The sequence below is a fragment of the Vombatus ursinus genome, unplaced genomic scaffold (assembly GCF_900497805.2).
Source record: "Vombatus ursinus unplaced genomic scaffold, bare-nosed wombat genome assembly UNPS02012709.1, whole genome shotgun sequence".
NCBI classification, from domain to species: Eukaryota; Metazoa; Chordata; class Mammalia; order Diprotodontia; family Vombatidae; genus Vombatus; species Vombatus ursinus.
The window spans coordinates 1,839,678-1,854,517 of record NW_020952487.1 but is presented as its reverse complement, the minus strand read 5'-3'; the positions used below and the strand labels follow the sequence as shown (position 1 = coordinate 1,854,517).

General features: G+C 38.9%; 1 protein-coding gene and 1 pseudogene across 1 annotated transcript; both read right to left on the bottom strand.

The window, feature by feature from the left end:
* Positions 1–1,884: 1,884 nt before the first annotated feature.
* Positions 1,885–2,771, bottom strand: LOC114040126 (annotated as a pseudogene).
* Positions 2,772–9,908: 7,137 nt separating this feature from the next.
* LOC114040078 (olfactory receptor 6C2-like) lies at positions 9,909–10,850 on the bottom strand. The gene has a single exon (XM_027858065.1). The coding sequence runs from the start codon at positions 10,845–10,847 to the stop codon at positions 9,909–9,911; it is 939 nt and encodes a 312-aa protein (XP_027713866.1). The 5' UTR covers positions 10,848–10,850.
* Positions 10,851–14,840: the final 3,990 nt, after the last annotated feature.

The following is a 14,840-nucleotide window of genomic DNA, read 5'->3' as shown; positions in this document are numbered from 1 at the left end:
TATGTGTAAAGTGTATATGTCTGTGTGTGTGTGTGTGTGTGTGTGTGTGTGTGTGAACTAGTGAGTGCCCAGAGTCAAACAAGCAGAGCAGACCAGAACAGCAGAGTTAGGACACAAAACAGAAATTTAATTAATTTCAGAGTGAGGAACATGGTGAACATATATGGAAGCCCCCTTCTAAGAAGGAGGGTTTAACATGCTGGAGTAAAGGCAGGTCTTATAGACAGACTGGGCTGGACCATGACATAATCATTTTTAGGTCTTGATTTACTGTCCCCATGGACTGTATGGGAAAAGTATTGTCTCAAGTCTTAAGGGTTGTGTCCATCCTGTGGAGCACACAACCAAAGTTCTGTGATGGGAACAAGAGTGCAGTATCTGTCAGTGACAAGGAACAGGGACTGTGAATATGTGATGGATGGCCCTAGGAAATAGGGGGAGCTAGATCCCTCAGTGAACATCTGGTGCCAGTCCAAGCAATGCACTTTACCAGAGGGTGATATCATCCTGAGTGCAAAGGATTATTGTTATGCCAAACTGAGGACACAACCTGGTTGCTGGGCCTTAGCTCTGGAAGACGAGGTATCTCCAAAATATTTTGACATAGGTTATGTGTGTACCACGACGGTTTGTCTAGATATGGCTCAAAAGGATAAGTAAATTGATAGATGTGGCTATTCCTCTTTACCCATCCTTCTTTAAGGGAAATCTGGATTCCTGCCAACAGGGAAATCAAGTTTGGAGCTAGGGATAGGGGACTCTGATCTCTTTAAAGAATAGATACCAAATCTGAGTTATATCTATTTTCCCCTATAAATATTGTTAGTCTAGGAGAAATAATTTCTGCATTCAAAATGAATTCCTAATTGCTATTTCTTAATGGGAAAGAAATGGCCCAAGCTATATATCCAAAGCTGGACTCTACTGATTCCACAAATAGCAAATAAGCCTAAGCTGATAATAAACAGAAACCAGGTAAGGCATATAGATGAGAATGTATGAGATAGTACACAGAGTGAATGAAACTTCCTATTGAGAGTAACATATTAATATATCTTGCCCAACAGGAAATTCTCCGAATTCTCTAGTATAGGAAGCTGAGAACAGGGGATTGATTGCTGTGCTGGATCCTCTAAAATATGTCTCAGATTCTCCACAAAGTCTTTTTCTCCCTTCAGGACCTAGAAGGGAATCTGGAACCATGGGTGTTCTCTGTCGATGCTGGATGCCAAAGACCAGGATTTTTCTTCATCCAAACTCTTGCCAATTGGCCCCTAACACAGGCATGGAACACTGCATAATCAGTCTCCAACAATGAGGAAAGTCTTATATATGAAGGTTTTGAGTCACAGATTACATAAGAAAGAATTCAAAGTACCACTCTAGAGCTATTTCCATGCTTCCCAGTTATTGACATTTACGGTAGTGGGATGAACCAAGAGCCCCAAACCAGAATCTCCTGAAGACCCAAGGGAACATAGATCCTACTGGAAGCCCTCTAGTGACCCATCTTTCAGTAGTTATTTTCTTGCCCATTTAAGATCAAGGACTAATGAGCTGTATCCCAAACTATCCTTCAATAACTTTGGCTTCTAATATCTGTGTTTTGTGCATTAATTATCTTTTATTTCCTTGGAATGGGCACTGGCTTACCACAAAGATCACTCATTTAAAAAGCTTTGGCTACTAAATGGTAGGAGACAAGGGCTGGCTCTCTGAATCATAGAGAATATGAAGGGGAGTAACGTTAAATCATCCTGGAAAGGTAGGCTGGGCTTTAAATGTCAAATTAGAGTTTATGTTTCATATTTTTTTTTCATAAGAAACCAATGTTTATTTTCCATCAGCATTTTTCCAACACTATTACAACGCGTGTGATAAAACTTAAGACCACTCTATGGTAGTTCCTACCCATTTAGTGGCCTGAGCAGTAGGAGCTGCAGATCAGTCCTCCGCAGCCAGCTGAGCACTCCAATCTTCAAAAGAGAACTGCTAAATGGGCACAGATGGCACCTGCACTCCCTGAGACCAATCAGCTCCCTCTGGTTGAGTAGCTGTGAATTCTGGGGCAGGTGAATCCATTCACCCTAAAACTCCTCCTTTGTCCCTGCCTTCTCAGCTGTGGCCTGCTCTTCCTTTTCAATCTCCTCTGGATCCCTGTAGAAGTAAAGATCGGGCATGACCTCCCATGGGTGTTCAGGGGAGATGGTACCATGCATACGTAGGACTTCACAGGCCAGCATCCACCACATCAGACCCACTGAGTGAGCTTCCTTGTTGTTACATGGAATGGCAATGTCCACATAGTGAAATGGGGAGTCTGTGTTGCACAATGCAATAGTTGGAAGGTTAACATACTATGCTTCAGTAAGAGGCTGGTGATCTGCCTGAGGATCAGTGACCACCAAGAGGCAAGGCTCCCTGAAAGCTGCCTGGATCTGGTTAGTGAAGGTGCCTGGTGTGAAACATCCAGCAATAGATGTGGTGCCAGTGACAGCAGCAAATTTCAGGACAGCTCACTGGCCAGTGCTCCTGGATAAGATGACACTAACATCAGCGGAATTTTCAATAGCAACAATGGCATGAGTTGCCAGCAGAAGCTTTTCCCAAATTCTCTTCAAATTGATGGTGTAGATACTGTCACTCTTTCTTTTGTAGATATACTGTTCCTTCTGGAAGTCCAAATTGGTGCCACCGAAATGGGTCCCTGCAGCAAGGAATTTGAGGACATCCTCCTCCTTCATCTACAAGATGTCTAGGGCTCTGGACATTGTGAAAGTTTCCCTTTAAAGTTACGACAGAAACTGAGAACAACGCTGTATGGAACTCACTACAGGGCAGCGCAGAAAGGCTACATTTCATATTAAAGGAATTGTACTAGGACCTGTGGCTACAAGAACAATATGAAAAATGGTTCCTGCCATCGAGGATCTTACATTCTACTGGGAGGATACAGTAAGCACAAGTAAATTTGAGGGGAGAAAACATTAATAAAAAGAGTTTAGGAAAGGTTTCCTGTAGGAGGAAGTACCTGAGAAAAGTTTTGAAGCAAGCTAAGGATTGTAAGAGGCAGAGAAATGCATTGCATGCATGTAGGATAAAGCTGATAACAAAGTCCAAGGGGGAGAGGCGGAGCCAAGATGGCAGAGGGAAAGCAGTGACTGTCTTGAGCTCTCTCCCAAAGCCCTCCAAATACATAAAAAAATGGCTCTAAACAAATTCTAAAGCAGCAGAACCCACTAAAAAAAAGAGTGAAACAAATTTCCAGTCAAAGACAACCTGGATGGTTGATCAGAAAGGTATATGGTGCTGGGCGAGGAGAGGAGCGCAGTTCAGCGTGAGGCGCAGGCCACAGTAACCCTGGAGCAGGCCTCAGATGACTGAATCACAGGCAGCTGTGGTGGTTTCCAGACTTCTGAACCCCTGAATGCCAAAGACAACTTAGAAGGTCAGTGGGAAAAGTCTGTGACTGCAGTGAGAGAGGAGCTAGGTCTCAACCACAAGTCTTGATCAAGCGTGGCCCAGGGCCGTGACTTTTTCCTGAGCTTCAGGCCCACAGACTGAGGGGGAATCAAGTGTCTGATCAGAGGGGGATTGCAGGGATCTCTTTGCCAGTGCTGAGGCAGGAATCTCTTGCTTTACCAGTGCTTAGATCTGGGTCACAGTTCTGAGGGGCAGTTCTGAGGTGAGCAGGAGGAGCGCTGGTGTGGTGGAGCTTGTTGTAGTGGTGGAGAGAAATCACCTCGCCCTTTACCATAGCACCTTGGAAGAACTGAAAATTTTCAGGTCCCTAGAAGTACCTCTCAAAACAGCTGTACAAACCCCCAAAGCTTGGGACAGTACACTCTTCACATTGGAAGCAGACTTTTACCTTAACAAAGACTTTAAAACTCAGGTAATTGGCCAGGATCATGAGTAAGCAGCGCAAAAAGAGTCAGACCATATTATCTTACTTTGGTGACAAAGAAGATCAAAACATACAACCAGAAGAAGAAAACAAAGTCAAAGCTCATACATCCAAAGCCTCCAAGAAAAATATGAGTCAGTCCCAGGCCTTGGAAGAGCTCAAAAGGGATTTTGAGAAGAAAGTAAGAGAAGTAGAGGAAAAACTGAGAAGAAAAATGAAAGTGATGCAAGAAAATCATGAAAAACAAGTCAACAGTTTGCTAAAGGAGACCCAAAAAAATACTGAAGAAAATAACACCTTAAAAAATAGCCTAACCCAAAAGGCAAAAGAGGTCCAAAAAGCCAATGAGGAGAAGAATGCCCTAAAAAGCAAAATTGGACAAATGGAAAAGGAAGTCCAAAAGCTTACTGAAGAAAATACTTCCTTAAAAATTAGAATAGAGCAATTGGAAGCTAGTGACTTTATGAGAAATCAAGACACTGTAAAACAAATCCAAAAGAATGAAAAATTAGAAAACAATGTGAAATATCTCATTGGAAAAACAACTGACCTGGAAAATAGATCCAGGAGAGAGAATTTAAAAATTATTGGACTATCTGAAAGCCATGATCAAAAAAAGAGCCTAGACATCATCTTTCAAGAAATTATCCAGGAAAACTGTCCTGATATTTTAGAACCAGAGGGCAAAATAGAAATTGAAAGAATCCACCCATCTCCTGCTGAAAGAGATCCCCAAAGGAAAACTCCTAGGAATATTGTAGCCAAATTTCAGAGTTCTCAGGTCACGGTGAAAATATTACAAGCAGCCAGAAAGAAACAATTCAAGTATTGTGGAAACACAATCAGGATAACACAAAATTTAGCTGTTTTACATTAAGGGACTGCAGCGCATGGAATATATTATTCTGGAGAGCAAAGGAGATAGGATTACAACCAAGAATCACCTACCCAGCAAAACTGAGTATAATCCTGCAGGGGAAAAAATGGTCATTCAGTGAAATAGAGGACTTTCAAGCATTCTTGATGAAAAGACCAGAGTCAAATAGAAAATTTGATTTTCAAATACAAGACTTGAATGGAACATGAAGAGGTAAACAGGAAAGAGAAAATCATAAGAGACATATTAAGGTTGAACTGTTTATATTTCTACATGGAAAGATGATATTTGTAATTCATGAGACCTTTGTCAGTATTAGGGTAGTTGGAGGGAGAAAAATTATATGTATGTATATATAGATATAGATAGATAGAGGGCACAGGGTGAGTTGAAAATGAAGGGGTCATATCTTGAGAATAAAATTAAGTGGTGAGAGAGGAATATACTAGGAGAAGGAGAAAGGGAGAGGTAGAATGGGGTAAATTATCTCACAAAAAAACAAATGAAAAGAAAAGGCTCTTACAGTGGAGGGGAAATGGGGGAAGGTGAGAGGGAATGAGTGAATCTTATTCTCACAGGATTTGACTTAAGGAGAGAATAACATACACACTCAATTGGGTGTGGAAATCTGTCTTACCCTACAGGAAAAAAAGGGGGGGAGGGGACAAGAGAGTAGGGGAATGATAGAGGGGAGGGCAGATTGGGAAAGGGAGTAATCAGAAGCATATACTTCTGAGGAGGGACAGGGTCAAAAGAAAGAATAGAATAAATAGATGGGCGGGATAGGATTAAGGGAAATAGAGTTAGTTTTTCACAGCATGTTTACTATGGAAGTGTTTTACATAACTGCACATATATAACCTATATTTGGTTGTTTGCTTTATCAATGAGGGTAGATGAGGAGGGAGGAAGGGAGAAAATTTGGAACCCAAAGTTTTAAAAACACATGTTTAAAAAAAATATTTTCACATGCAACTGGGAAACAAGAAATACAAGAAATGGGGTACAGAAATCCATCCTGCCCTACAGGAAAATTGAAAGGGAAGGGGATAAGAGAAAGGGAGGAGAGATAGAAGGGAAGACAGACTAGGGGAAGGGGTATTTAGAATGCATGCAATCTTGGGGTGGGGGAGGGGCGAGATGGGGTGAAAATTTTGAACTCAAAATTTTGTGGAAGTAAATGTTGAAAACAAAAAAAATAAATAAAAATAACCATTAAAAAAAAAACCCAAAGTCCAAGGAGGTGGGGAATGGAATCCTGGACTAAGAGCAATGAGCAGGTCAGATTAATGGTAATATGGAATGCATTTGATTCAATTCAACAAACTTTTATTCAGTATCTACTATATTCCAGGCAATGTGCTAGGGATTAGTGATAAAAAGGCAAAAATTAAATCATCCTTACCCTCAATGAGATAATATCCTATTGTGAGGAGATACTATGTACGTAGAAAATAAAATAAAAAATACAGAAAATATAATTTCTGAGGAGAGGGCATAGTTATAATATGTAGGGTTGTTTATTAACAATAAAAGGAAGACTCAAGAAGAAACAATGAAAGGATATTAAAGGGTATTATAGAACCATGGGAAAGAAAAACAAAACAAATGGTTATGAGGGAGTAGGGAGTGGAAGTCAGTGTATAGAACTTCTCCCTATGGGATTCTATGTGGAAATATATAACGATAGTGCATGATAAGGGTTAGTATTGAAATTACCCTTGAAATATAGCCTAGATGTAAATGATACTCTTGAGTCATGCCCAACTATTCATGACCCCATTTGGGGTTTACTTGGCAAAGATACTGGAGTAGTTTGCCATTTCCTTTTCTAGCTCATTTTACAGATGAGGAAACTGAGGCAAACAGTGACTTGCCCAGGGTCACACAGCTAGGAAGTGTCTGAGGCTGGATTTGACCTCACATTCCCCTGACTCCAGGCCCAGTGTTCTAGCCACTGTGCCACCCAGCTGCCCTGATACAAATTATGTCAAGTTGAGAAGCTTGATTTTAATTTTGAGCAATTAGTGAATCACTGAAGATTCTTGAGCAGGTGAATGGCATGGTCAGGCCTATGTTTAGGACAATTATTTTGGTAGCTATGAGGATGACGAATGAGGAAAGACTGAAGTGTTGAGACCTAAGTCAGGTAGATATTGTAATTGTCCAGATAAGAAGTCTGTACCTGAGGATTAAATGTGCAAATGTTTCCAACAAAGAGACCTGGGAGGCAGCTGATGAGCTCCTTCAGGGAAATGTTCAAAATCAGACTAATAACAGTCCTGACTTATGGCAATATTTGTATTCATTTATAAAAACATATAGCCAAAATCTCCCTGTTAGCCCTCAGGACATGATCGTCATGGACATTAGAGTCATGGTCATATATTTAAGTGTTATGGGGGAGAGAATCTATAAGGTCATATAGAGTCAGAGTACAGTACAAGGTAAAGAATGTCAAGTTTATTATGAAATAAATAGAATAATCAGGACAGAACTTTAATTCATCAGCTTGAAATCAGAAACAAACACTAAGATCTAGGGAAAAAAAATAAAAACAAGAATCAAGGGCAGTAACAGGAAATCAGAACAAGTTTGCTCAGTTCAGTCCAGGGACAAAAGAATTCATAGTCAGGAGTGGTAAGGAAAATCATCCAGTTTATGTTCGCAATTTGGAATAGAGTACAGATGATCCATAATTATAGCGGGGAAAAAACTATTCCACAGTCTTAATGGAACATACCCCTTCTATGGTCACTCTTCCAACTCACACATTGACAGGGTTAGTCCCGGGAAAAGGGACTTCCATTATTTCCTAGGGACTAAATCTGTTGGTGACTCTCCTGCTAGTACTGGCTCTTATCAGTACATTTCCCCTTAACAATTAGCCAGTAGACTTATTTCTTCAGCAAGGACATTGACTTAAATGACATGGCAAGAACAGTAGTGGCAAAATGTTTACACCAAAATAAGAGGCTCAATCTCCTTTTACTGACACACAAGGTCCTTTGGGAGAGTGGGCTCAAACTAATAGCACCTTGATAGTAAACCACACATGTAGGGATCATGGCCAAGGCAACTCCTAATTGGAATTGCAGGATCTCAATGTCCTTTCTTTCTCCAGATGGTTCTCATAAAATTAGCTGCAGGACATGGTATCAGGGATGGACAAGGGATGGATAAGTGGCTCTTGTAGTCTGACTCCTTGCCAGACACATCTGCTGATCTTACTCTTAGAAGTCATGGTAGCTTGACTTGATGGGTCAGTTCAACTGCTGGGCTGGTTTAAGCAGGTTGGTCGTCTTCTAAGCTAGCTCCTAAGGATCTACTACTATTGAACTGTACTAGACAGGACACTGGGATGTTGTTACCAGAAAGGGCACAGTAGGCTGCTCTACCCCTGGTCTAATGGTACTGATGGGCTGGACAAATCGCTTGTCTAGAGGGCTTTTCTTTGGGAATGGCATCACTGCTGGATGACTTGCTCTGCCTGTACTCCTTGGGTTTGAACTTTAACTTTTGTTATTTTGTTCAGTCGTTCAGGTATGTCAGACTCTTTGTGACCCCCATAGACTGTAGCACGCTAGGCCTTTCTGTCCTCCACTGTCTCTTGAAGTCTATCCAAGTTCATGTTTTGTTCATGATACTACCTATACATCTCATTCTCTGACATCTCCTTTTCCTTTCGCCTTCAATCTTTGTCAACATTAGGGTCTTTTCCAATGAGTCCTGTCTTCTCATTATGTGGCCAAAGTATTTAAGCTTCAGCTTCAGGGTTTGACCCTCCAGTGAATAACCTGAATTAATTCCTTTAAGTATTGACTGATTTGTTCTCCTTGCTGTCCAAGTGACTCTTAAAAATCTTCTCCAACACCACAATTCAAAAGTGTTGATTCTGTGGTGCTCAGCTTCAGGCAATGTGCTACTGTGTTCTTAGCCTAGTGTTCTCAGATGCCTATTCTCTTGGACTTTCTCAGAACTTTGGTACTGAGGTTTGTCATCAGGAAGTGGGAGAGGTCTAGGCTAGAATCCTTCTAGATTTAAGAACCCTCAGTAAGGCATTCCATCTTGCCTTAAAGGTCCCAGTTCAGTTAGTTACACTTTGTAGCCTCCAGAAACATGTGCATTCTGTTCCTCAGCTTTAATTCATTATAGCTGACCTTTTCATATGCAGAGCAAGCCTTGGTTTACTAGATGGAGAAGGGGTGGGGAAAAGATTTGCATATTAAAGTCTTCCACTGTACATTTCAATGCTTCTTTTTTTTAAGCCCCTCTTGACTTTTCTGCTTTGTTGAAATATCAGGAAGTCATTTCTTCCTATAGCAACATTTTAGAGATGAAAATAACATCATACATTTTCTGGTCTAAAACCTTCATTTTACCTAAGAGAAAACTAAGGCCACTTATCTAATTAATGGCTGAGTTGTAACTAAGATCAGTTTTCCCCATTCTTTACCCCATTCTTAAGTCTTTCAGTGAGGTAGTAACCAAAAGATTACTCACAATAGATTTGCTAATCTAGACAGAGCTGTCATAGCTGAATGCAGTTTCCACTTTGTCATATAGGACATTAGGTATTGGGTGAAAGAGTCCAAATGATTGATTCCACTGTCATAGATGAGAATACGTTTAAAGAAACACTGGAAAGTTTGTATGCATACATGTTGTTAAAACAACAAGCTGTGTTAAAAGTCACAGGCATAATTTATATTGTTCATTTTCTCTTTTAGTCATAGGAGTAAGCACATTTGGGTGGAGAGGACATTCATAAATTTCTTGAAAGTTTATTTTCATGCCACTTAAAAACAGAAACCTTAATTGAGGAGGGGAAGGTAATGAATGATTTGTTTATTGATTGTGCCTTAGGAGAGAGGGAGGGGGATGACCGCATAGTTCTTTGCACTGCTCTGCCTCACTTAAGTACAATTCACTTGCAAGTCAAGGCCTCCTAATGTCTTTGGTCCTCTTTAAGAACAAAGGAGGAACAACAATAAATTCTTGGGAGCAATAGAAAAAGGGCTGTGATGATTAGACAGTACATAAGGAAAGCACAAAATTGGGTAGGGTGTCCAGAGTACCTTCAGTTTTTGTCTTATGGTTTGACATCTCAGTCATGACAGTCTCTTACTTTTTTGAGAGAAATGCAATCCTTTTTACTGAAGCCTGAAAAGCTTGTTTTACTTGCTTATTTCTGAGGGTATAAATGAAGGGGTTCATCACTGGGGCAACTGAAGTTGTGAGCACTGACACCAACTTATTCAAAGCCACCCCTTCCTTTACAGAAGGTTTGATGTATATGAAGATGCAGCTGCCATAAGTGATGGAGACAACAATCATGTGGGAGGAACAAGTGGAAAAGGCCTTTTTCCTTTGCTGAGCAGAGGGGAATCTTAGAATTGTCCTGATGATATATGTATAAGACAGAACCACACACACCAAAGTCATAATTAATGTCAAAATAGCAAAGATTAGAATCATCTTTTCTATGAACTGTGTATCAGAGCATGTGATCTGTAGGATGGGAGATGCATCACAGCCAAAATGGTCAATGATATTTGAGTCACAGAATTCTAGCTGGAGGCCCAAACTAAGTGGTGGAAGGATAATCATCAACCCAGCTAGCCAACAGCAAAGGACAAAAGTGATACACACCCTATTATTCATGATGGTTGTATAATGAAGAGGCTTACATATGGCCACATAGCGGTCATAGGACATAGCAGCCAAAAGAAAAAATTCTGTTGTACCCAGGAGGATGGCAAAAAATAATTGGGTGGCACAAGCATTATAGGTCACAGTACTGTCCCCACTTGACATGCTATATAGGAATCTGGGGATACAGACAGTTGTGAATGACACTTCTAAGAAGGAGAAATTGCGGAGGAAAAAATACATGGGAGTTTTAAGGTGAGGGTCCAACAAAGTGAGGGCAATGATTGTCAAGTTCCCAATTATACTCAAAATGTAGGTGAGAAAAAGAAAGATAAAAAGTAGGACCTGTAGCTGTGGGTCTTCTGTGAGCCCCTTTAGAATGAATAATGTTATTCCCGTGTAGTTTCTCATTCTTGACTTCTGACATCTGAAGGAGGTAAGAAAGAAATGAAACGAGTTGGAGCATAGCAAAGTAAGTTTAAAAATGGGATTTGAATGGAAAATCTACTTAAATTTCTCATATGGAACTGATCCAACCATTGTGAAGAACAATTTGGAACTATGCCCAAAGGGCTATAAAACTGTGCATACCCTTTGACCCAGCAATATCATTGTTATGTCTGTACACCATAGAGATCAAAGTAAAAGGAAAAGAACCTATGTGAAGAAGAAAAAAATAAAAGCAGCTCTTTTTGTGGTGACAAAGAATTAGAAATTGAGGGAATACCTATTAATTGGGGAATGGCTGAACAAGTAGTGGCATATGATTGTGACGGAGAACTATTGTGCTACTATTTTTCTTTTGTAATTTATTTCTATAGCAGGAGTTCTTAATTATTGTGTGTGTGTGTGTGTGTGTGTGTGCGAAGAACTCCTTTGGCAGTCTGGTGGGGCTTCTGAGTACTTTCTTAGAATAATGTTTCTAAGTGTATAAAATAAAATACACAGGATTACAAAGGGAAAAAAATGTTAAATTGTAGTCATATATATATATATATATATATACATATTTATTTATTTAAAAAAAATAACCTCACAGATACCTCAAATTAAGAATCCCTATTTTATGGACTGTTGTACAGGTAGATAAAAGACCTGATTTTTATAGTTATTGTTATTAAGGCAGTTAGAAGTCTATGTAGACAGAGGACATGAGTGTGAGTCAATTATGTTGGGATAATCTCCCCCCAAAAAAATGAGGGGATAAGAAAGAGAGATGCACTGGGAAAAACAGTAAGTGAAAGGTAGATTGGGGAAATTTTTTTTAAATAAAAGAGGCATGCAAGGAAAAGCCTTTATAGAAAGGGAGGAAATGAGGGTGGGGTAGGCAGGCAATGTTTAAACCTTCCTCTCATTGGAATTGGTTCAAAGAGAGAATACACACACACACACACACACACACACACACACACACTCAGTTGGGTATAGAAATCTATCTTATCTAATAGGGAAATAGAAGGAGAAGGGGATAAGTGATATGGGGGTGTGGGAGGAATGATAAGTGGGAGAGTATATTAAGAGAGGAAGTTGTCAGAAGCAAAACAGACTTTTGAGAAGGGACAGTGAGAATTAAGGATAAAGAGAAGAAAATAAAATGGAGGGAAATAAGCAATAAACATTGTTGTGTAAGTGAATGACATGAGCTCATGCAGAAAATGGAAGCAGATTGCAGAATGCTTTAGAAACCAATAATATATTGTTATAAGAGATACACTGCAAACAGAAACACATACACAAGGTTAAAATAAAGGGCTAGAGCAGAATATATTAATCTTCATTCATCTGAAGTAAAAAAGGCAAGGATAGCAATCATGATCTCAGACAAAGCAAAAGCAAAAACAGACTTAATTAGCAAAATTACATTTTGCTAAAAGGTACCAGAGACAATGAGTTAATATAAAATTTTTTGTACAGCAAGTTCAAAAACCTCATTTCTCAAATATTTGGGGAACTGAGTCAAGATTGTGAACTGAAATGGTCAAAGGATATGAGCAAGCAGTATTCAGAAGAACAAATCAAAGCTATCTATAGTCAAATGAAAAAAAATGCTCTAAATCAGTATCAATTAGAGAAATGCAAATTAAAATTGAGGTACCACTTCACATCTATCAGAAATGACAAATGTTGGAGGGGATGAGGGAAAATAGGCACATTAATAAACTGTTGAGAGAGTTGTGAACTGGTCCAACCATTCATTGTATAATCATTTCAGTCATGTCCAACTCTTCATGATCCCATTTGGAGTTTTCTTGGCAAAGATACTGGAGTGGTATGCTATTTCTTTCTCCAGCTCATTTTATAGATGAGGAAACTGAGCCAAATAGAGTTAAATGACTTGCCTGGGCTTACATAACTGGTAAATGAGGCCAGATTTGAGCTCACACAGATAAGACAAAATATTTATATCAGTTCTTTTTGTGGTGGCAAAGAATTAGAAATTGAGGAGATGTTTGTCAATTGGAGAATGGCTGAACAAGTTGTGGCATATGATTGCGATGGAGTACTAGTGTGCTTTAAGAAATAAAGACAGGAGTGGTTTCAGAAAAAAAAAAAAAGCACATGACAAGACCTACAATGAAGTGACGCAAAATGAAGTGAGAAGATCCAGGAGAAGATTGCACACATTAACAGCAATGTTGTAATGATGATGAACTTGGATAATCTGATCGACACAATGACCCATGACTCATGAAGGAAAAAAAAGCTATCTACTTTCAGAGAGAGAACTGGTGAACTCTGAGTATATGTTGGAATATAATTTTCTCACTTTTTTCTGATATGGATAATATGGAAATATGTTTTTAATGGTTTCACATGTATAATTATATCATATTGGTTGCCTTCTTAGTGGTGGAAGGGAGAGTGAGAATTTGGAAGTCAAAATTTAGAAAGAAATGAATGTTAAAAATAAGTATTTTTAGAAGGAATGAACCACAAATAGTGATATTTAATATACTAAAGGCAATTGGGTGGAAGAGAAAATTTTGAGCAAATGTGAAGCACTCTTGACTCTTCCTCAGATCATACTCCCTAGGCTCTGGTGGACTCTGTCTATGAGTAATATTGACTATGATGAAATATAAAAATGAACAGAAAGCTTACTGTCATAAGTTCATAGACATACACCTGGAAGGGACTTCAGAGGACATCTAGTTCAACTCTCTCATTTTATAAATGAAGAAATTAAGGCTAGGAGAGGTTAAGTGATTTGCCCAAGCTCATACAGATGCTAGGTATTTACATCTTGAATCTGGCTCCTCTGATTAGAGTGCCAGAGTGGTCTTCCCACTGTACCATATAGCTATCTCTACTTTCTTTAAGTTCTAAGAGTTTCAAAGCATTCTTCTTTATTAAAATCTTATGTTTCTGCTCAGTCTACCAGTACGATTTGAAGACCAGTGTACCAGGACTCTGTAATTCTATATTTTTGAAAGCTATTCTATAATAATTAATTATAGTGTAGCTACTCAAATTCTTCCAATCAACAATGCACAGTGTTTGAGCTATTGAATTCCTTCATAATTGAAATTTAAAAAAATGTTCTCAGGAAACATAATTTAATTAATTAATTAATTAATCAATGAGATTTTAAAGAAATTGATTGAATTTTAATACTCAGTTTAATTAATGAGATTTAAAAGAAATTGCTTTAAATTATTTCCCATCAAGATCCCTAAAGGATACTTCCCCTCGGTTTATAGAAATGAAATTCTTTTTAGTTCAGTTCCTTCTATGTGTTCAATTCATATTATGCAGAATCACGTTAAACAGACACAAGGCAGTGATAGTTTTGGATTCAGTTGTTAATGGTGCATGGGAAATGATCACCTAGGAGAAGATGATATCCTTCATTCAATGCCCATATCCAGTGACTTAATGTTCTTATGTTGCCTATTGTAGCACCCTCCCCAGATCTGCTTTCTCTGGACAGTGTTCCACACTCCAAAATCACCCTTTCGTTCTTTCACCCTTGCACTCAGTGAAGCAAGGCTAGTTCTAAGCTATAAAAGGTTAGTCAGATAAAATAATAGTTAGCAATTATTTAGCACTTTAAAAGTTACAAAGTATACTACAAATATTATTTCATTTTATCTTCACAATAACTCTGGGGGGGTAGGTACTATTATTATCACCATTTTACTGATAAGGAAACTGAGGCAGAAAGCAATTAAATTACTTTCCCAGAGTCACATGGCTACAAAGTGCCAGAAGATGGATTTGAATTCAATTCTTCCTGACTCCAGGTCCACTGTGCTGTTTAAATGTTAGCTATGGAGATTCTGTAAATCTAACTTACAATCAAGTGGGATAAAACCACAACCATTTAATGTGCTAATCTTCCAAGGAGTGTTTGCAATTTCTAAACAAGAAACTTCAGGCAACTTTGTATTCCCTTGAAGAAGT

Coding starts and splice junctions, on each gene's coding strand:
- LOC114040078 (XM_027858065.1), bottom strand. CDS start 10,847: ATGAGAAACTACACGGGAATAACATTATTCATTCTAAAGGGGCTCACA.